The sequence below is a fragment of the Diadema antillarum genome, unplaced genomic scaffold (genome assembly GCF_040938485.1).
Source record: "Diadema antillarum isolate AM-2024a unplaced genomic scaffold, OU_Dant_1.0 scf00000062, whole genome shotgun sequence".
Classification (NCBI taxonomy): domain Eukaryota; kingdom Metazoa; phylum Echinodermata; class Echinoidea; order Diadematoida; family Diadematidae; genus Diadema; species Diadema antillarum.
Genome location: NW_027270951.1, coordinates 1,219,568 through 1,243,458, shown reverse-complemented (window position 1 = coordinate 1,243,458; position 23,891 = coordinate 1,219,568). Strand labels below are relative to the sequence as shown.

The 23,891-nt window shown below is 39.8% G+C and overlaps 2 protein-coding genes across 2 annotated transcripts in view; one reads left to right on the top strand and one right to left on the bottom strand.

Moving 5' to 3' along the window:
* Positions 1-23,891, top strand: part of LOC139716152 (uncharacterized) — a 132,305-nt gene that overhangs the window by 106,684 nt on the left and 1,730 nt on the right. The window contains exons 2-6 of the mRNA XM_071627712.1: positions 19,261-19,407; positions 21,080-21,363; positions 22,087-22,171; positions 22,844-23,053; positions 23,636-23,729. Of these exons, the coding sequence (XP_071483813.1) occupies positions 19,261-19,407; positions 21,080-21,363; positions 22,087-22,171; positions 22,844-23,053; positions 23,636-23,729 (820 nt within the window). The remainder of the gene's footprint in view (positions 1-19,260; positions 19,408-21,079; positions 21,364-22,086; positions 22,172-22,843; positions 23,054-23,635; positions 23,730-23,891) is intronic.
* Positions 1,240-5,621, bottom strand: LOC139716151 (uncharacterized). The gene is made up of 4 exons (XM_071627711.1): positions 5,588-5,621; positions 3,873-3,948; positions 2,826-3,006; positions 1,240-1,632 (listed from the first exon to the last, which is right to left on the bottom strand). The coding sequence occupies exons 1-4, from the start codon at positions 5,603-5,605 to the stop codon at positions 1,521-1,523; spliced, it is 387 nt and encodes a 128-aa protein (XP_071483812.1). The 5' UTR covers positions 5,606-5,621; the 3' UTR covers positions 1,240-1,520.

Below are 23,891 nucleotides of genomic sequence, written 5' to 3'. Positions count from 1 at the left end.
ATTGCCAAAAAATCTTTGGACAAACGAGCTGTTATTTCAGAACTATATACACAATGTACATCACCGATATTATACATTACACAAAATGCTCCAAGTAAACAGCTTTACACTAGTGGTCTAATATCATACATGTATAAAACTTGATTGCAAAGAACTTCAAAATTTGTTTTCTCAGATGTTCATTCATGCATCAGATTTTGAACATGAATATATAACTCAAAGAACGAGGTATTATATGGCCAGTCAGGGCCATTGTTGTTTTTATAATGGCAGGACGGACAGACAACCAGAAAACATAATGCCTCTGGCACCAACTTTGGTAGGCGGAGGCATAAATATGTAGGGGGGAGGAGGCTCTAGCTCGCCCCCGGCGACTACCCCCGAGACTACTACCCCTCAAACAACTACCCTACCCCAGGGTAGCTGTCCAAGGGATAGTTGTTTGGTGGTTAGTTGTCCTGGGGATAGTTGTCCTTGGGATAGTTGTCAGGGGCTGACTTTCGGGGGGGGGGGGGGTTAGTTGTCTAGGGGGTAGTCGTCAGAGTTGGCTTTCGGGGGGGGGGGGGGGGGGGGAGTTTCCTGGAGGGTAGTTCTCCGGGGCATACTTGTCTATTAGGTAGTTGTCCTAGAATCCCCTTTAAAGGGGGTACCCAATGCTGAAACAATCTTAGTTCATTTAAAAGATCATGATTTTTTTAGCAGAATATCACCTGCCTTAGTTTTTTTTTTTTTTTTTAATCATGTTACCAGAAAATCCCCAAAATATGGTAAGATTTCAGGATATTTTGGCCCCTCAGTTGTGTCCCAATTTCAGCTAGGTAACCACAATGACGTCAAAGTGGTTACCAAGGTTCGCGTATTGCAGATGTGTCGCGCCCTATACTGTACAAAATGCTTTATACCTTGAACTAACATTGTTTCAGCATTCGGTACCCCCTTTAATAAATGTGTGATGTATACAAAAGTATGAAGCAACAAGTCAACATGAATTTCTATAATTATAGGTCCTTTACAATGTGTATATTTCTACACATTCAAATTGAAAAAAGAAAAGGTCTAAAATTTGGACTTTGAAAGTTAAAAAAAATACTCAGAATCAGATTGTAATCTACACTTCTATGACAACACACAGGCATGTGTGTGATTGTTCATACAGGCATTTGAAATTCAGGATGACCTAACAACTGGCGAAATCTACATAAAATATACAGGTTTAAGCATTAAGCCCAGTGAAAATCAGCATATCGGCGTATGAACGACACTTATTTTGGGGTTGTACTGCTGCCTCTTAGATCCTCTGCACTTGGACCCATCAGGACTGATTCCAATTAAGTGTGCCAGCATTCATGCAGGCACTTGGTGGTAACGACACCCTAGGACTGGCTACATGCAGGTAATAATATATAGGTGAAGCATAAAAGTACTGGAAGTCAGCAAATCGGCGTATGAATGACACTATTTTGGGTTGCAGTGCTGCCTCTGGCTACTGGAGTGTAGATTTCAATCTCTAGAGGTGAAGATTAAAGCCACTGGAAGTCAGCGAAGCGGCATACAAATGCCACTACTTTGGGGTTGCACTGTCTCTTACATCCGCCGCACTTGGATCCGTCCAGACTTATTCCAAGGAGACATCTGACAGAGAGAAAGAAAAAAAGATGGTAAGATATTACAAAAATAGATTGATGTCACAATTGAAATGATTTTTTAATTTTTTGTTTGGCTTTATATAAATAATGGACTCATAATTAGCAAGCCTACACTGACATTTATTAAACATTAATTATAGATTATACATATTTTTTTTTTGGCTAGTAAAGAGCCAAGCTCTTCTCTAAAACAAAGGAGGCAAAAAAACAAACAAACAAACTATCCAAAAAAAAAATTATAAACAAACACAAACACAAACTAAAAAAAAAAACACCTTAGTATGCCTGATGTTTGTCGGCTAGTAGTTCATAGTTCTTGACATTCTGGAGTTTCACACAGCATTGCCCGAAGGTATGTTTACCTTCTAAATGTGACAGTTGTGAAGAAAATCTTATTTGCCTTACCAAAAACTTATGTCATGAATGCTTTTGTTTTCTAGGGCAAGCCCACAAGTGCATGTTGCTCACTCCACCAAGCATGATTTTGGTAGCAAAGTACATGAAACATATTTTGGAATTGTCTATTTTTTCAAGAAAAAATGCTCTAGAATCAAAATGCCTTAAGTTCTGAGAATTAATGATGTGGATGTCATATAAAACGGGAAGTGCTGATCTATTAAATACCTCAAACAATTCCAGATCACAATCAAAAGATCTAGAATGTTGCATTTTCTTAAAGCCACCCTGAATAAATCCCTTTCAATGAAAACAATATAATAACCACATAGATTCTTGAATGGCAGTCAAAATTAATGCCTCCAACATTGCCATATCTGAATACACTGAACTTTTAATATTTTCAAAAACTTTGATAATCTAATCAGATTATCATTGCCATATGCATACATGAGTAAAGTTTTTAGTTGTTCTGTCAGTTGCTTCCTAAGTTATCACAAGAATGATGGTATTTTTCATGTATACAATAACCTCTATGACTTTTGACCCCAAATGAGCCAAGTTTGAAGGGGAGCCACCAAAAGGGTCTTCAGCTATCGAGAGAATGAAAACAGGACAGATGAACGGACAACAACAACAACAACAAAATTAATCCCTCCGGCACCCACCTCCAGCAGGCTGCAGCATATTGACACATGATAAAGTACATTCAAAATAAAAAGGAGCTCAGATATTCTATGCTTCTGATATTTTGCATGCCATTACATTGTAGTACAAATGTACCTCTGAATGAATTCGAGTGTTGTGGATGCGGTGCTCTGATACTGCAAGTTCAGATTGTAGTATGAGGCAAACAGGAAGGATAACCCACAAATGAAGCCTGCTTCAGCTGATGTAGATTGACCAATAACACCATTTTCCACAAGAACCGTCCATCTGGATGTTGCTGAGGCAATGGGATCCCCTATCAAACAAAAATAAAGTTAAAATTTAATCATTATGACCTTCATTTGGCTTAACTGATTTATGGTTTTGCTTCTGCTACACTGGCTGATGGGAACATCTCTGACACCTTTCACTATAAAGAGTGAAATATATTGTATGAAACAAGGTTTTTGATTGGTCAGATTCGCGTGTCTTGCCATTGCTTAATTCATTATATGCCATTTTTTACACAAACTGCCATAAACAACGCTCGATAACAATAAAAATTAATCGATAATACAGAGTTCATTGCACTTTATCAATGAATGTTGCAATGTAGAGTTTGTGAGTTCCGATCCCAAAAGCAGTTTCCCATCTTACATGTATATAACGCATAGTACACGCTCATTTTCGTCAAATATACCGTATATGGATGCACATATTATGGTACATATTCAACTCAAGAGCATGCACTATATGTATAATATTTTCTTCTCATTTTTGATAGACCAGATATGTTTTTTCCTTCCGCCCCCCTCCAATCCAATACACATTGTGGAAATATCACAAGACAAGAGCACAGAGTGAAAAGTACAGTGTATCTAGATTGTTTTTTGCTCTTTTCTTCCTCTCTTGTTTTTACCATTTGGTTAGGATCATACAGTATTCACATGTCTCCTTGGTAAGTGATTGCATTGTACATTCAAATGATGTTACAGTTTGAAATGAATTAAAAACTGTAAAAGGCTGAAAGTACTATAACTACAATTCTGGTTAAGAAGATGGACACATAATCTATACAGACATTAATCTACACCCAAAAGTGAAAATGTTTGCAATGTCCAATTATATCATTCTACAACAATTGTCAATCAAAATCTTTGGAAGTCTTAAGTGATAACGCACCTTGGATGACAAGCTTCGGTGCTTCACATTCAATTGCCTCGCTTGCTCTTTCGAATTCCTCAGCAGTAGCAGTTACCTGAAGATTAAGGGTGCATAAAGGAAAAGAATCATATGAAAATCAAGTGTTTATACCACAATTACACATTCAATTCAACTCTACACTATAGTGTCATTTAATTGATTTTAATGTAAATATAGCAGTCCCCAAATTTGAAGCTCCAATCCAATCTCAAATCAATTTTCATTTGTTCATCAATGAACTTGCATAATACTTGCAGGGGGGGGGGGGGGGGGGGGGGGGGAGAGATTTTTTTTTAGATGGGGTGTGCCAATGGCTCACTCAACCCCCCCCCCCCCCCCCCACCCAAAAAAAAAAGTCTAAGGAACAGTTCCACAGAGAAAAGAATTTAAGGTTCTTGAGAACTAATAGCTCAAACACATTTAACCGGTTCAATCCTTCAATCCAATGAACTAGCTGGCAAGATGAATTTTATAAAGAAAGCATATTCACAAAGCGTAGAGTGATTGGCATGAAAGCAATAACCAAATGCCTAATTTTTGCACTCCAGACTAATATTGCAAAATATTTTTTGGGTACAGATAAGAACAAAATATAATTATTAATTCTTACATCCCAGAGGAGGAAGAGTGCATCATCCTTCACTTTGAAGAAGCTCTGGAGACCTGTCAAGATGGCCCATGTGACCTGGTGCAAGTTGGGATCCCCTTCGCCATATACCGCTTCCACAATTTGGCGGGCATCATTCTTATCGTCCCATTTCTCCTTCACTAGGAATTGAAGGATGGCTTGTCCTTTCTCTCTAAATGCGGTCAGAAGGGTGGAGGTAATATTGACACCAGTAAGGGTTGCAAAATGCTTACTGAACATGGTAGGAAGGAAGAGATATGGCCACTGGTCCTTGATTCGGTGTACCATCTGTGGTGGTGGCCCATTGAACCTTTCTTTGTAGATAATATGTAATGGTCATTAAAGTCACCAACATGTATTGCATCTTTCACCTCAATTTGAATCACATTGGACAGAGGGAAGCCTCCATTACGTCTCTGATGTTGGTGTCGTCGCTTTGTCGCTCAGCACGGTCTCTCCGCTGTGTTAGTGTGTACTTTGTGTGCGATACGTTTAAACTGAAGCTAGCATTTAGCAATCAAAATTTAGGCGAATTTGTATCCAACATGCACGTAACACTGAGATTTGATACTAACTTCAGCATACAGCAGAGAGATCGTGTTAAGCGATGACACTGACAGAGAGTTCCCTCGGCCTCTGTCTCACTTGATTCAAATTGAGGTGAAAGATGCGATACATGTTGGTGATTACTCTCTGAAATTTTGAAGAAAATTCTTTCACGGATGCGGGCAGGATATGAAAGTGCATTAGCACCTTCTGTCTCTTCTGACAACTGTATTTAATACTTGACCCAGTCCCACTCAGGCATGCGTATATAGTCAGGAGTGAACGATTTCAGCGGTTATCTTAGAAGTTATCAGAACATACATAAAAATGTACATATGGGACTAGATTCTAAATGTAAACAAGCAATGAATGCACCTCTGAAATTAGTACTGCCGCTGTTTATTTTGACACCTCGGAAGGCATTGATATTAAATATGCTGTTAATCTTCGATCTGATTTAGCTGATAAAATATAGAATCATGTCATAGATAAAGAGTTATTTTATTAAATGATCTTTTACCGTGGGCGAGGGGTCCATTCAGTCACGTCGGAACTGTCCGCACATACACATGCGCAGTACAGTGCATATATCATGGTAGGAAAAAAGAAAAAGAGAAAAAAAAAAGGTTGCGTTGTCTGTCGGGCTACCTGCGTTGCTGCGCCATACAAGTAAAAACAGTCACTCCCTGCACTGACGTGACTGAATGGACCAGTTGTCAGAAGAGACAGAAGGTGCCAATCAATGCAAATGAAGATAGATCTCAGCTCACACAGGCAGGCTGTACGCTAGCGTAGCGCGCTGTGAACAAAAGACGCCTAATATGGCCAATCATTGTCATTGTCAGCCGGCGGCCAGCTAGGATAGCATGCAGTAAAAGCTAGGATAGCATGCAGTAAACTATAGACCATACACGTACTGTATGTAGTGCACAGTACTTGTACATGATACGCATTAGGATTTCTCTTCTTCTGATTATTAAAAGTCTGCTTCCATCAATTGACTGTGGTGGATTCTTGCAAACTACACTGTAGCGTAACTGTTAGACCCTATGTATTAGTCTACTGCGAATGAAAAACCACACCCTGCGACGTGATACCAATAAGATGTTAAGAAGCACTTATAAGATAATTTCAACTTGTTCTAACATTCTATAGATATAGATCTTGTGTTGAACTATCCATTTGCGCATTCAAAACTAAGTTATTGAAGTCGTTCAGTCCAGTCCAGTCGTCTCGTTCGAATCTACATGGCATAGGCATAGTAATAGCCACACACATATTCAAACACCCCGCACACGTACACATCTTAGGTAGACAACACCGCATACACATTAACACACACATCTTGCGTAGACAACACAGAAAGCGCGAAAAGTGAGTACACTTTGTACGATGAATTGAATGTCAAATTTCCATGAAATATTACATAATATTGGAAAGATATAGACACAAAATTTCCAGATCTAAAAGATCCTTAGAAAAAACATCATCACCACTTACCATGGAAATGTACACTTGCACTTGATTCTCGATGATTTCCACAGATAACTGGCAACTTATGTTCTCCTTCAGACACCCAAATGTTTGCAGAGATTTATGTTCTGCGCTCGCGCGTGGTGCGCATGCGCGTGTGACGTTGTGTATCCCAGAATGCACTTCGGGCGCTCTGTTACAGTAATTTACCGTAACATTTGTCCCCGAAAAGAACAGCACTAATGCTTCCAGGAAATTACCGTGAACCGCCTAAAAATACGGCAAATTGCTGTAAAATCGCTCCTACAGCATTTTACCGTTAAAAATTACTGTAATTTTTACAGCAATTTTTTACAGTGTAGTACTACATGTAGGCCTACTCACGACTCTTTAAAGGTCACCTGCACTGATACAATAAATGCTCTCTTTCTTTTCATAAGCGTTGATTTAGTTAGTGTTCGACTGAAATTTAACAATATTGTTATTCACTGTACATTATTTTATAGATACACGGTACGAAATGATAGACGGATTGAAATGATATGCAGTAGCCTATATCCAATACATAATAGCTACTCCAGTTTATCTTGCAGTAAGACTACGGCAATGACAATGTGTGTATAACCACACGTTGAATTGACACATTAAAGGACAAGTTCACCTTCATAAACATAAGGATTGAGAAAATGCAACAATATTAGTAGAACACATCAGTGAAAGTTTGAGGAAAATTGGACAATCGATGCAAAAGTTATGAATTTTTTAAATTTTTGTGTTGGAACCGCTGGATGAGGAGACTACTACAGCGTGTGAGTCATATGCGTACAACAGTATAAAGAAAATATAAAAGAAAATTCAACATATTTTCACTTTTTTCGCATAATAAAAGAGCAATTGACTTGCCTCTTTCTAAAGGCAGGGGGAATAATATTACCCATAACATTTATCGGTAACGAGTCAGGGGAATGTGTACTTTTTTCAAAAGATGGAATTTTGTGAAATTCTCTTAATATTTTCCTTATATTGTTGTACGCATGTGACATCTAAGTTATTCATACACTGCAGTAGTCTTCTCATCCAGCGGGTACTGCAAAAAAACTTCAAAAATTCATAACTTTTGAACGGATTGTCTGATTTTCCTCAAACTTTCAATGATGTGTTCTACTAATATTGCTACATTCTCTCAATCCTTATGTTTATGAAGGTGAACTTGTCCTTTAACATGGCCACATGGTGAGAGACACTACGACCTATTGAGAGGTGTGATATGTTATAACGTTTTAGGTGGAAGTAACTGGAACGACCTGTCCTGACCGCTGCTAAAATGGGCAGTGTCATCGTCCGCAAATATTTACCAAATACTTGTTACACCGGCAGTCGGGTTAATCTCTTGTTTATGATGGCTGTTAAAATGCGGAGGCATTCTGGATGTCTATTTTGTCCCCTCTTTTTGTAGCAGGTGTATTTGGAAGGTGTTATGGAAAGGCGAATGTGGCTATCTTTCTAGAGTAGGCCTTTCTATTGTCTCTTTGTACCCAATGGACACAAACGTTTCAAACAGACTTCAAGAAAATGTGTGTATCATGCATCGCTAGTGTGCCACTGACACATCTTAGGATTGGACTCCTCAAGGAAACAATGATAATTAAAACAAACAAAATATGAAAAGATGATGGGAAGGAATGCGTTTGTGTGTTTCTGTTCGTATATGAATGTTTATTAGGTGTGTTCACAAGTACTGTCTTTATATGAATGTATTTTCTATTTCGATTAATATCATCTTTTCTTTTCCTTTCGAATCTGTGTTTAAGTGATCCGTGTAGGGATAATCAACGCAGTCATTTTGTTATGACGTAGTGTTTACGTTCTTAGCGCCTTGCGTAATAATGAGCTGACCAATCTGAAATGTATTCATCAGCGTAGGTGGGATTAAATTTCTCCATTGTTTATGCGTGTGTATAGTTTGCAAATGCATCAGACCAACAATATACAAAGCTTTCATGGACGTTGCGCCGTGCCCTTTTTGGATGTTATATTCGGTTGATCAAACACAGGTAATCGCACCCTTTTCTGACATGATTGTACGCGAATGACGTAAAATCGTACTATTGTTAAGGAGTCGGCAAGGACTTTGTTGCCGTTTGTGGCTTTGCCGTGATTAGCCCCTTTGTAATAATCTATCTGCATCCTACGAGAAATAAAGTTCAGGGCACGGCCAAGTGACCACTAGCATGGAGTAGCGGTGGACCACCCTCGTCAACTCCTATTATTTCGCCACCTATCCCTCGATTTTTGTTACTGTTTGGTCGTCATTTTATGACCATCGTAAATCAGGGGGCGATCAAATTCGTAATTGCCGCAGAATGTTGGCGATAAAATGACCAAAAGGTGCTGATAATGCCCTCAGAATGTGAGATTATTTTGTTTTGATAGTCAGTCGGCGCTCTGAGGAGCATGTGGTGATAGAGCGGTTGCTCCGTGACATTGATTTATGCTCGGCTTTCTACGGAGTGCACAATTAAAATACCATCGGAGTACAAACTTCGTAAGAATGTCGCGTATTCCCGATGGAGATATCGGAGCTCAACTTGATAAAGCACGCGTGGATTGTTTAGAAGAAATCGAGTCGGAATTTTTCTTTTTCTCCCTCTTCTCCTTTGTGATAAACTTATTATTCAATGATTTTGAGATGGTTAAAGAGAAGTAGATACAGAAACACTGATAGGGGGAGATAATAACTATGGTCGTATATAAAGAACCTCTTTGATAAATATGAGGTGCTACCCTTAAAAATAATAGAGCAGTCTCCGTTTTCTCGTAGGGGACAAACTGATTGAAACAGATCAGAGCGTCAAGAAGTTACGAAGTAGAAATCTTGGGACAGAGAGCTTAGGAGAGAGCATTCAATAACATAGATGTCTTTGTCACCTTAGAAATGTGTCGAAGGTGAGAGAAACTGATCTTTAGCTCCATAGATGGATTTATATTTAGCTATGCTATGATCCCCCCCCCCACCCTGCCATGAGTTTTGTTGAATGCATTTTCTGTTTTGTGCGAAGTTTCCTCTTCAGTTGTTGAAAAGGCCGCCGAGACTGGCGTATGAATTCGGCTCATTCCTTATGCCCAGTGAGTGGTGGACGTGCTTCATTGTTTATGCACTCCTCTGCATTACCCCCCTGTTCCACAATATTATTTAGAGGCTGGTCTTTATAGACAGATCCTTTTGTCTGATCAATAGATAATCCCTGTAAGAGCCTTGTTGAATGAAGAGACTTATATATAAACATTTTGGCAGCCAAAGTTTTCAGACAAACCGAGCAGCTTAAGCGCGCTTGGTGCTGACTTCTGCTGGTACCAAACATGCACGGTGCTCGTCACCTGGAGCTCTCGAGATCGTGACCACTTTAGAAACTTGCGGAGTATTATTATTATCCTTTTTTGAGATTGTATCAGGGATCAACTAATCGCCTGTCGTCAGGGAAAGATAGAAGTCTGTGGAGATACCTTCTGTTTTTGTCAGATTTAAGGAATAAATATGAGAGGCATGGACGATGGCCGCCCTCCTGGTCGCTGTAAGTATAATAATAATGGTGTCAATTGACCGGAAAACTAGTTTTATATATTTTCCCAAGAGATTTGATGAGTGTTAGGGTGTTACAGTGTTTTAGCCATGTAGAATACTGTGGAACCACCCTCCGTCATCTCTTCTGTAAGAACACACTGAATATTGATATGTATAGATTAATCGTACTTTTCCTGACTTATAACATGTCGGCCTATAGTACTCAGCTTGCTCGCTGTGTCTTTCAGTGGCGATAAATTGAATCACACAAGCGAATGATAATGACAAATTGCTGTGATATCTCTATTGAACGTGCTACCAAGAACCACTGTCGTTTGAGTATTGTGGCTGTCATTTTCCATGGCATTTACGAATCAATATTTATGATTACGATGCGTATCTGAAATATTCATTCGATGGTTACTTATTAAGATATAATGCATCAAACTGAAGGAGTAGGGCTTAATCGTTAGGTCACCGGGAAAAAAAGAAAGATTCCTTCTACTACCGAGAAATCTGTGCTTAAATGATTTCCGCCGTTCTCAGTAACAAAAAACATTTTAGAGGATACAGTTCAAGCATGGATCTGCTTTAGCTTATCTACCGCGCTTGCGTCACCAATCCCAGAAGTTCCGTACCACCCACAAACGTAAGCCCTCTAAAGACTGGGTTTCTTCCTCTCCTTCTGATTTTATTTTCGTTTACATTTTTGGTTTCTTTTTGGTGAGTGTGTATGTGTGTGTGTGTACTGTTGTACTTGTGTGTTTGTCTCTTCGATTGTCCTTTCCCCTAGCAGAAATTGACATCATAAATTTCCTCTTGCCAGTTCAGTGACCCCTTCTCTCATAGATTTTCATGGTTTTAAAGAACCTCGTGATGGTTGAAATTGCTAAAAAGGATTCAGTTACGGTCATGAACGAATCATTTCTCTTTCTCAGTTTATCATTTGCCCGTCCCTAAACTTCTTTAATTTTCCGCATTTATTTTCCATCATATCCTTAGTGTTTTTCCCATATGGTAGTTTTTTTTTCTCTTGTAAGAATGCACCGTCCTTTTCCCGGTAAACTTTCTTGAATACACGTATTCTCTTTTAGTTACCCTTACGCCCCGTGATGCTTTCTTCTCTAAGTTCATTTTCACACTTTATATGTTTTCTTCTCTCTTTCCTCTCATCCTGGTCTTTTTCTCTTCATTTTCCTCCTCCTTCCATCTCACCATCATGTCTTCTCATCATCTCGTCTTGCCTCTCTTTTACTTCTTTCATCTCACAACTCATCTTTTCTTTCATCTCCTCCTCATCCTCCTCCGTCACATTTTTTTTTCTCTTCCTTTAACTCTGACGTTGTGCACCCGCGTTGCCGTGATTGGTAGATTCGGTGTTATTTTTGTGCCGTTACCTTGATGATAGGCAGCGACGTTCGATGTTGTTTCAGAGAGCGAAACATGTGCTCGTGAGAGTGTGTGTTGAAGAGGGGGGGGGGGGGGGTAATGAGGGGATGTGATACTTGTCAATGAAATTCGAGTTCAGTGTTCCCAACATTGTTTTTGTTTTTCCGTCTTTATGATGGGTTGGAGGTGGGGTGCGTTTGTAATCGCCGTGGTTAGGGTAGATCACGGATACTGTAGCTCCATCATTAGATAATACATGGCGAAAATGACTGTGTGTGAGCTCTCGTGTTCATAAGATGTCAGTGTCTCAGTTGAAAATGTTTGCAGACATGAAAAAATGACCAACATTGTTATTGTTTTTTTTTCTTTATTTTACACAATGTGACTTCTCGTTTGTGCATTACCACATTCCATTTTGTCTGTCGCATATCATTCACATGACTACAAAATATCATAATTTCATCATAGTGTCAGAACATCACATATATTATCATATTTGGAATACACGCACGTGTATATTACTGATACAGCACAATATGTAGAATATAATAATGATGATACCACAACACAGTCCCGTTGCCAATACGTTGTGAGATATCGACCAAGTCGCTAACTGCGGATAGGACGCACTTCGTAGGTAATGGAACAAACTTATTATGAACTCTGTATATAATTGTATTGGAAGGGTTAGATAGTAGGCCGTTTGATTCTCTGAAATCTCTACAACCGCCATCTGTGATGTGTATTGCATTTTGTTTGATTTTTATCATTTCTCTTTCTTTGACCGCAATGTCTATCCTTTGGAAAAGGTGAACAAAAGCAATCGTAAGCTGAAAAGAGGGCAATAATAAGACACAATCCATCCCTATTGACCGCAAACTGGAACCATCGCGATTCCATGATAAAATGACTTATTTTCTGAAAGAACTGTGCCGTGACAAACTGAAGTGTCCCCTGATTGCCTGCCCCGGAATAAACAAGTTTACTGCTTTTTTTCCCGTCCTCTTTTTCACCTTTATGAAAGACACTTGTTGCGTTGTGTTTGTCTGTCCGCGGTGTCTAATATTTTGGGAGATTTGCAGCGTTTACGGCAGTCTTGTTTTCAGACAATGGAAAGCCACAAATACCTTTTTTACTCTTCTTTTTTTTTTCGTGCCAGCCGGGGTTTGAGCTCCAATCCGATTAGTGCAGTGAAAGGGTGGAAAAGGATAATGTCAAAAGAATGTCCAGGGTCTATCTGTTACCATCTGGTACGCTTATCACTCTGGATTCATCTGATGGGCTTTATAATAGGTCATGTGTTAGTCGTTTCTTTATCTTTTCTATGTTTCATAATCTCACACCCCCCTCCAGTACTAAAAGTATCAGTCTTGTTATGGCGTCTACAGTGACATCTTTTTTTCCGTAATTATGTAGGCATGTGCTGGGGCGTTACCGCTAGCAGTCCACAGCACAAAGCAGTAACCAGTAGGCTGCTTTAACATGCTTCATGCTTCCATACATGTGTACTGCATGAAAGAACCACGTAGGGCCTAGTACATGGTAGGCCCTATGTTATCATGTAGGCCTATATCGTTCCAGGGAGGTGGCCACCTCCCTGATCGTTCTTTGTCTTCGTGCTGCATGTCGCATGAAGCAATATTATTAAGCAGCGTACTGGCTACTTCTGTTGTGCTGTGGACTTTCCCAGATTCCCCAAAGAATTGGATAAATATTCATTTCAGTCCACTCTTCGCACATTATTAATATTATCATCTGTGTGTCTCCTCGGCACTATTTCTGTTATTATTGTTTTTGTTGAGAGTTGACTCCCACAGATTCAACCGATTCACCTTTGAATTGACTGCAGGGATATACTACTCCAAAACAATTAGTCATTGATATTGCCAATGCCCGTGAGATGCGTATTCAAAGTTAAAGTGTTCAGCCGCACTCTGTGCAAAACATGTTACCCCTATTCCGTTTTCCACCTCCTTTGTATCCACAAAAAGTCACAGGATTTAGGTTGGTCAAATTGCATGGCACAAGAGGGAAAAAAAAACACCCCAGTGCCACTTTGTGGCTTGTCCTGTACTGAGCTGTACGACCCTGGCTGGAGATCGGATTCCGATGGCGGGGATTACCTTTTGAATTCATACCGATTTCTTTGAAGGGAAGCCCGTCATGCCCCGTAGATCTTGTAGGACTGTAATAGAGAATGATTTAAGGACTACAAAGAAGAGATAGGGAATTGTGTACACCGCGCTTGCCTATATAGAGCACATTTTGAGCCTAATACGTATTTCGACGTCGCCATTAGTCCAGTTTGGTACGTCACTTGTGCACAGATTCCATAATATAATTGTCAACTCAGCAAGTGGGGCTGACGAACCATGTTCTATTCACAACATTCTACCATTATACTGATATTCTGAAATAAGATGAACATTTTGGGAAAAATAAGTATGTGAAAAGAAGAGATGAAGAATTACGATCATCCTTCACAAAGAGAGAGTCGACATTACAGGGTGAAGAATGGTGAAGAGAATAAAAGGTAGAACTATTACAGCGGGGGAAAAAGAGAATTGTCATCTACATTAGAGTGAGTGGAACATGCAGATTGAGGGAAGGATAAAGGTAGAATGATCGAAGAGAGGAATGAGGAGAGGACATGGAGGAGGAGGAAGAAAACGGAGGAGAAAATCATAACTCAAAGCAAACAAATTTATACCATTTTTTCCTGATTTCAGATCGAAGAATACGACGCAACAGGATTTTCTTCTTTTTTTTTCCATTTTGGCGTCCACTTCCGTCAATGAGCGTCCCCAGTTTTCAAGTGCATGCACTCGGCCGTCTAATGTTGATTCTGTCGCACACACGATATCGAAAAGACTCGTGGGGGTGTACGGCCGGGGCCGGTCCGATCCGGCCGGAGATCTCGGTGGGATTTCGAGTAGCAGGGAAGCGGCCGTGTTCTGCCGCCCCGCTGAGTTTGGTGAAGTTTTTGAAAAATAACCCATGGTAAAGTCCTTCAGAAAGAGACGTCAGACGTTGTCAAAATGAAGAAGTATTTGTTTTCTCTGTACTTGTGTACCGCTGTCGTGTATATTTGAACTATCGAAGTTATATACGTTGCCACTGACGATGTTCCATATTCTGAATGGATGTGCTCTATTCTCTGTCTGTCTTTCCGTCTCTCTATTTCCTTTACGTATAGACCCCATCTGCCTATCTTGAAATACATAATAATTGTAGTTTGTACTCTGTTTGTTTGTTTGTTTTTTTGTATTTTTTTCCTCGTTAAGCTCCCTCTTTTTCCTTTTTTTTTTCTTCTTTTCGTTTGTGTATCTCCGCGTCCTGTCAAGCCTGCTACGAAACCAAACCCTGTCTACTTCCTAGATTTAACTTTACCCTTAAAGGTCCTGTTTACCTTTGGGAGTAGTGATTTTTAAAATGTTCAAGATGTCACATTTTATGCATATGTGTAGGTAGGTTGTATCACAAAACATCCTGCCATATAAAATTTTCGTAATAAAACCTAAAATATAAGGAGATATCAGTATTTTTTCTCAATAAACCATAACTGTAAACGGTTTAGTCTGGAAACATTTTTATTATAACTATTGTTCACATTTTGTGAATTTAACAATACTTACATCGATTTAGTTATTCAATTTTTTACAGTGGTTGTTTCTATCCCTAACTCACATTTTAAAACAATTTTAAAGCACTAGTGCTGGGTCTTTGTTCCATCTGCAAATGGTAAATTATGCCTTTAAGTACGGGTCCTACGGCCTAGACTCGTATTGCACGTCGATGGCCTTATTCGAGACTTATTCTAGTCACCTGCTAGGAAATGTATAATGGCTAGGAGAGTTTCTCCTGTAAAATCTAACTTGCAGCCAGAATCTCTTGTCTTGCGCTTTAAACCATTGATATATAGCAGTGCCAATTCACTGAACGACATTCAATCTTTCACAGACACAATTGCTATAGCTAACGAACACCGATGTCTTGAATGAACGGCGGGCAGCTGAGCTCTCCGTAATCAATGACGTGTTCTAGATCCGCATTGCAAATGGAGTCGTCCACCTGACGAATATCAAATTAATAAGTTCATTTCTAATAACGTCTCCTTTGTGGGTTCCATTCATCCACCCTGACAGACACGAGGATTAATCCGAATTATGATTATTATTCTGCATTGACGCTCTTCTGTATTTCTTCGGCCTGTCGGCTCGCTTGAACTTCTAGCATTTTTCTTTTTTCTCTCTCGCTCCCCTTTCCCCTAACGATGCCTGATTCAATTTTGTCGAAAGCAAAGCCGAATGCGATGAGAAATGATTTTTATCAATAAAGACGTCTGAACAATTACCGCTGCGGGCGCAATTCCGTGTTGGCCTGATGAAACAACGGCTTTGTGGGCGAACGTGGTGTCGTTCTCAATGGCACGAACTGTCCAGTAATCCAGTTCTCGAGTGCGCGCTTGCGAGCACGGGGCGTGAGTACCCGTTCGTGTAGGGCGATTATATCCTAAAGAGGAAACGACCTCCTAATTTGTTTGTTAATGCTTTGATTTCGGCTGTAATAGTTTCAACAAACAGTGGGCGAGACGGTCAGTAAATAAATAGTTATCACATATGAGGCCAACTACATGTATCACGATTAATCTCTTTTTTTGGGTAATAATTGCATTATGGAGTCTATCTAGTTTTGAACTATAAAGCACTTTCTTTTTCCATGGGTTTTGTTGCTTCCTTGTTACAGTTTTTGGATTCTCAGGTCAAGACGAAGCGAATGCAACTCACTAGACCTGGATCCACATCCAGAGGCGCATTCTAATAAAGGAAGAAGTAATATCCAATGATTGTCCAAACGATTCTCTACCTCCCCCCTTCCCCCCCCCCCCCAAAAAAAAAAGAAAAAAAAAAGAGAGAAGGAGATTTGAAGGAAAGAAATAAAGAAATCGCTCAATGTGGTCCGGGACAAAGCCATTTAACATATTTAACGTTCACGAATACTTATGAAGCGGACAACTTTATACATCATGCTGTCACAACAGCCCAGTTCCGCCGAGGGGGAGGTAATGGTCTCGCTATTCCACGCCATAATTAACTTAAAATGCGCGGGGAACAAAAGATTCGAAAGCTGCAGAGGGGGCAAAGAGGGAGGGGATGGGGGAGGTTATACCTGGCAAGGCGTAAAGGACCTGATTAACCCCAACCCTATGCCAGCGCCCCGGAATGAAACAACACTCTTAAAAAACTAATGCGATATTGTTATTGCGACCTCAGCGTTGAAGCCTGGGCCCGAGTCCTCAATCACGCCGGTGACAAGGCCTGTGGCAGACAGTGATACATTTGACGGAAAACTGTGAAAAACACGAAGTGCGTAAAACCTTGGTCCTCATCATTTTGAAAATCTTCTCCCCTCTTTTTTTAATGCCAATTTGCCACCTCGTTTTTCCTCCATCTTCCCCTACCCCCTCCATCTCCTTTGTCCCTTTCCCCTGCTCGCGAGGTTTTCGCAGGTTGTTCAGGTAACTCCCTCTAAATTATGACTTTTTTCATTACTTCCAATGTCTTTCACTTCTTCTTTTTTTTCATTTCCACCTTCTCTCTTATTTTTGGGCCTCGGGGATCTTTGCAATTATTATTTATGATCGTCAAATCTGACGTCTCGACTGGTATTCTTAAAAAAAAAGGGGGGGGGAACCTTTGTTATTTTTCTCCTGTTTATGAGGGGGTGGAGACATGAATTTACTTTTACCCTTTACCTTTCCCATTCCGTTCCTTGCTCTTTGCAGTGGGAAAAGAAAAGAAATCCTTCAGGTCACTGAGGGCTTCTTTGTGCGCTGTAAAATGGAAAAAAAAAACCGAGAGTTGTTGCCATGACTACGGGTACAGACTGCCAATTAAAGAAGACGGAAAGAAAAGAGGAGATGAAAGGAGAAGGAAGAGAGAGAGAGAAAAAAAAGAGAGGAGAGGTAGATTAATAGCAACATTTATAGGCCCCTAAATGTTGTCCAAAAATAGTGCTGGTATGCCAAGTGGTTTTATACTTCATAACCTTCTACCTCACTAACTATCCATGTTCAATGTTGAGTAAAAGAGACAAAGTGAAAAAAAAACGTATATGAATTTTATTTCATTTCATTCTTTGTCTTGCGAATCACAACAACCGCATCGTTCTCTATATTTACTCCCGATAACCTTTATAGTTTTGGCGGCAATAATGTCCTCAGTTAATATCACATATCAGAACATTACTTCTGCTTGTCGGGTGCATTGAGGGTGCGTCCTCTCGTTGCCATAGCAACTCGGGGTCCGTCAATAATGCGGCTTGGCTGTGTTTGGGTGGATGGATAGTATCGCCTGACGTCAAATGTATTGGCGATGGATGATGGATATAGGTGCCGTCGTCTATATCAGGAATACTGCCAGTATTATTATCTTTTATAGCTAATCTGAGTGGGCAGAGGAAAAGCGACCATAAGTTACACAATGAACATTAATCTATAAATCAGAACCTTGGGGAAATAATACTAATCTTAAGTTTGATTATGCTTCTTTATTAGATAGTGATATCAGTCTCACAAAGGTAAACAAATTGGTAACTCACTGCAGTTTGTTTTCGTATGAACATATAAACCTGGAGGAGATCATGATGTCGTATTCATTTATACATACATTCATATGTTTATTTGACTGTTTCAACTAAGCTTCTTCTTGTGTGTGTTTGAGCGGAATATGCGTTGGCGGCATTTGTCAATTCAAATGGTATTTGTGTGTAATTACTCTGTATACACAGGCATGAACTTTCCATTATTGCAAGTACATGTACGTAGTATACGACAATCATTGGATTGCCACTTATGGTTATTTAGTATTTCTTCAAGCCACTGGGAAAAGATTTTTTTTTCCACTCTTGACGATTGAGCTCAGTTTATGGAGTCTGTAAAGAAGGCCATTTTTCCATGCAGGCTGGAGCGCGAAAGTGATGACAATGCATTAGGCAATGTTGTGTGCGTGTGATTGCGTCCATTGGAAAGAATTTTTGTGTATGTTGTGTGGGCATGGTTCCATCATAATATTATTCATCTTACCTTTCTTCACCACTGGAATGATGCAGAGAGCGACGCGTAATGCGTTCGAGATGGTGTCGACTGAAGCATTACAAATGACACCACGCAGCGAGCTAGGCGCTTTAATTGGGAGATTGAGAGAGCTTTTGTGCGCTTCTCTTTCAAACAGTTGCAGTCGCAGATATAATCAAATTCCGAACCATCTCAATAAGCTCAGGGGGAATGAGAAAAGACTTGCAAGTCTTTCAATATTCCCTAGGCGTATCCGTGAGGGAATTGCAGCATCCCCGTCCACTTGTTAATGTTGCGTTCGCCATCATCACGCCACGAAGATTATTCGTGGTACACAGTATTTGGCAGGGCATGTAGATCCATGGGTAGGGTAACCAATGACGATGAAAACATGATGCGTAGATGACGCAAGGTGGCGCTCTGACATAATAATGAAGGACTCTGTACTTATCCCGCCTCAACTCCTACAAACATTACTGCTCTGTAGAATTTTATCGTAGAAAGCGATAAGATACTCGGCAATTCCTCAACGCATTTGAGCTAACCAGTGCAGCTGTATCATTGAACTTTATTCAAGGTTTCTCCTTTGTAGAATGTCGATTGCAATTGTTCACTTCATTACCGTGATGTCATTCACCATTATCATCTTACCGTATTCTCTCGTTCACTTTGATATTTTTTTTTCCATGTACAGTGCTCTTCTTCTGCAACTTCGAGAATGACTGCGCAAACGCCATCATACAAGAACGCAACGATGAGATGGACTTCGAAGTCGGGCACGGATGGCAGGGAGAGTGGGGCACAGGGCCGGAGGTCGATCACACTTTCAAAAATGGCACTGGTGAGCACCATTCTTCCCCTCTGTTATTGTTCAAAGTTTGACAAGTTGTTTGATGCGATGATAATACACACAAAAAAGAAAATTGCCGTAGAATACTGAATTATGGTGATATTGGTATCGCGACTTTTTATGGACATGACTATGACGTCATTGATAAATCATATTAGTCATTTTAGTAATAATGATAATGATAATACTTACATGATACACCATCACAAGTCATTGCCCAAGTGGGGTCGGAGATTTTACAAGGAAGCAAAATGCGTGTAAAGCTGATGTGGCAATACAACCTTTGCAGTTTTGTAATTTTTGATTTTAAATAATATTTTCGTGTAATGAACTAGGGCAAATTAGATGTTATCATTTCAAAGCTTAGCATCTAATGAATTCGGATCTGCTGAAACCAAAGGAAAAAAAAACACTTTCCCTGCCAAAAACGGCTTTCATGATGACGCGTCACACAATAGGTGATGCGTCATCAATATCACTTTTACTACCAATGCTGCTGAGGCTCCTATTAGTTCTACCAGTGCTACTACTACTGCTACTACTTCTACTGCTGTTGCTGCTATTTCTGCTACTACTGCTACTACTACTACTGCTACTGCTACTGCTGCTACTACTAAAAATGGTAATACTAATGATAATGATAGCAACGATGATGGGGATGATAGTAGTGATAGTAGTAGGCAAGACAAAAAAAAAACAAATTATAGAATAGAAAAAAAAGATAATGCGTAGTGAAAGGATAGTATTATTGATGATAGTGGTAACAATAAACATAATAATGCTAATAACAAAGGAAGATATCGTGTAACATAATGACGGAGTGCAGCAGCAGTGAGACTAAATACCGTAAAACGAGGCATGTTCGCCTGCATTTTAATTTCACGAATTTCGCGAGAGCCAATATTCGCGAATTTAAAATGCACGCGAAAGTTCTTGTCTACACTATATGCATTGAATAGGCTTAATAGAGGCAACTCGCGAAAAATTGCATGCCGCGAAAAAGGCCGTGGGCTCCAATTCGCGAAAATTTCATGAAGCGAAAATATCATGTTTTTAGGAAGTGTGACAGTAAGTACGATCAGTTGAAATGGTACATCGTCTACCGTCATCCAAGAAATAATCATGATATCCATGAAATATCAAAAGTCCGTCACCAGGGACTTTACTAGTTTGACATGATGTTTGGCTTTACACGATATGTTTCGGGTGCTTAAATCAATAAAGAGTGAAACACAAGGTAAACGCATGTAAGTAAGACAAGTGTCTATAACTCGAGTTGACTGCGAAAGTCATTGCTCTTTTTTGACACAGATTTTCTTTCTTTTTTCTTCCGGTAGGAAAGACTTCTCTGGACTGATTGGGAACACATCGTAAAATATGGTGTAGTTTATTAGACCTCCGAAGCAAATATATTCATGGTTACGACGGACAATATTATCATGACCTTGGCTGCCATTTCTAAATCCCCATAAGAGAGCAATATTACATTAATATGACTCGTTGACGCTCAAACTCTGATAATTTACTCTTTAAAGTTCTCAACTTTTCTCGCACCCTCCCTCATCTAGGCGTGGATATTATAGATTACTTATCATAACTCTTTTTGATAAGAAAACGTCTCCTTCGAATTGTTTAATTCGATTTTTTTTTATTTCTTCCCTAGGCAAATATTTTTTCATCAACGCCAACGCGCCCGGTGTTCGCCAGGGCTACAGGGCGGTCATCACGCTCCCGATGGACCCGCGCCGCTTCCGCATGGGCCAGGGCGAGCTCAGCTTCGCCTACCACATGTACGACGGGTACGGGGCCCGCAACAACATGGGCACACTGAGCGTGTACCTGCTGTGCGACGGGGAGTACAACCGGACGTGGTCGGTGGACGGCAACCAGGGCGAAAGTTGGCACCAGGTGGTCGTACCACTGGAATGCTCCGGCGAGCCAGTTAAGGTGATAAATATATTATTTGTACTATATTATTATATTTATTGTTGGTAGTAACTTCGTTTCGTGTTGTTTCTTATGTTCTTTATCTGGAGTTGTTCAATTTTGTCTATTCTCTATTTCTATCATAATCCTAGTGATTTCAGTTCATTTCATTTTATTGTTCGTATCCAAATAATACAAAATTAGTTCAAATTGAAAACTAAAATTTAACAAAAAGGTGAACTGACATGAATCAAATACAAATGCAAATGATAAGACAGCATAAAACAATAGAAAAACAAATGTGATAATAATGATGAATGACCTTTTGTTTTCTATCATTGTCCTGCTATTATAAAGAGTTTAGGTGATGTGGATCGAGGGGAGTAAGTAAGCAAACCCCTCAATGATTTCAACAGAGACCCTTGTTTTTAATATTTGTACTGTGACATGGAAACAGAATAAATGAATACAATATGTATTATGTAACGTGGAACAGTAGAAATCGACCACTTGAAGTAGCAACCAGTTACCAAATTCTTCAAGAATTCATTGGAATATTGCCACCCACAATAATGTGGATGGATGCACAAATAATATTTCTGTAGCTATCATTTTCGTTTCTGATGATTGCAGTTTGCAATCCGCGTTATGAGAGTTGCATGCCATGATTATAATTATGTCTATGTGTAACGTCTACCCTAACATTTGCTCGTGATCATTTACACGTGATTCACTTTACCATAGGTATCACTAGAGGCTATTCGAAATGGCGTTCAGAGTGACATCGTGATCGACGACATCAAACTCATCGACATCTTCGAGGGAGATCGTAAGTACTCAGATCTCTCTTCCAGTGGATTTGTGTCAGACAGTTATTTTGATTGCGGTGATAACACTGGCAATCATTTTATGCCAGTGGATAAAGACGTATAGTAACCAGTGAATGTAAAAATAATGACGATGATTAATCATTATTTTGGCTTTTGCCCAGACAGAACTGATTTACATTTTCTCGGATTGATCAGTATGAATACGTTCGGCAGGACAGGAGCAACAAAAGCGACAAGTTTATATAATTATTTTCATTGAATATCATTTTATGACTACCCATTGCCGAATGACGAAATGAAAACGTGTGTGCATACTGATGGGTCATACCCGTTTGCCTTCAAAATGGTGTTTCTATTATAGAACAGTGTTGTAGCTCTTTGAATGCTCTTTTTTGTTAGGATAGGCAACATGAGTGTTGAGCCAATGCATCGGAATCACTACATACATTAGAAAAGAACAATTCGTGAACTTCTTGCACTGTAACAAATAAAAAAAATAGATAAATGGTAAGAGTGATGTCAAGTTCTATTCTAACAAGATAGAAACTTGAGGGGTATGGTTTGATTTTCATTTAAGAATATAATACAGAATAACGTCAGAGAGTAAGTGCGATTAAGGTATTTTGTATTCATATTTACGTTGTTGTTTTCATCTCCTTCCGAACGTTTAGCTCCGCTACCCGCGACGGAAATCTCACGCTCTGAGCTGCCACAGTCATCTCGGAGCACGCCCTCAACGTCAAGAGGTGGAGGAGGACTCTCAGGCACGCCGCTTTTGACGGGCAATCCCAACCAGGGTGGGACCTCGGGTCAAACAGTCCTCCCCGGAGGGACGGGGAGCATCACCCCGCCTCCTGCAGGCAACCCCAACAACGGTCTAGGTGCGTTGGTTTGCATTAATAGATAAAAGCCTCCCTAAGTGCTAATACCCTGTAGCCATTTTCTCCTCCTTGTTCATTTTTATTTTCCGCCTTATCCAATCTCTTCACCCCCCCTCTCTTTTCTATTCCCTTTTTTCTCTCTCTCTTCAGCAGTTATGGGTTTATTTTCTTCTTTTTTTCTCTTTGTTTCTTTACCTTTCTGTCCTGGAATCTTCTTGAGTCTTATTTGATTAAATATTAACTGTTTAAACAGTTAGCTTAGAGTGGGGATATGCTGTAATTGTTCTTCATCCGTAAGTTATAGCATCAGGGTTTATCAGTGGACTAACACGATTCAAACTGTGGACATGCAGCCAATAGTAAATATCGATGTCCTTGTTTTAACTCCTGACCGATTCACACTCTACTCTTTCGTCTTTCCTCTAATCAGTGCTGCATGATGGGACATTACGATAATACGGCAATACACCTGTACATGCCATTGCGTTTGTCAGTGTCAGTACGTTGATACTGATATTGAAACTATGTATATTTTGAGTTTGTCATGTTTATCTCCTTTTTGTTTTCTTTATGAATTTACAGGAATGGACATCATCATTCCCATTGCAGCCGCTGCTCTGGTGGCGTTAATCTTAATCATCATTCTCATCCTCGTGCTACTGTTCACCAAACGCAAGTAAGTCATAACTCTTCGAGTGTCTTAATTCCGTTGTGAAAGCTTGTGGCAGGCCTTTGTAATCATCAAAATCCCGTGTGTTTGATTTTTTGTGTGTGTGTTTATAATATATTATGTGTATTTCTCGGCAGATGTTGCCACGTAATCGGGCTAAATCTGTGA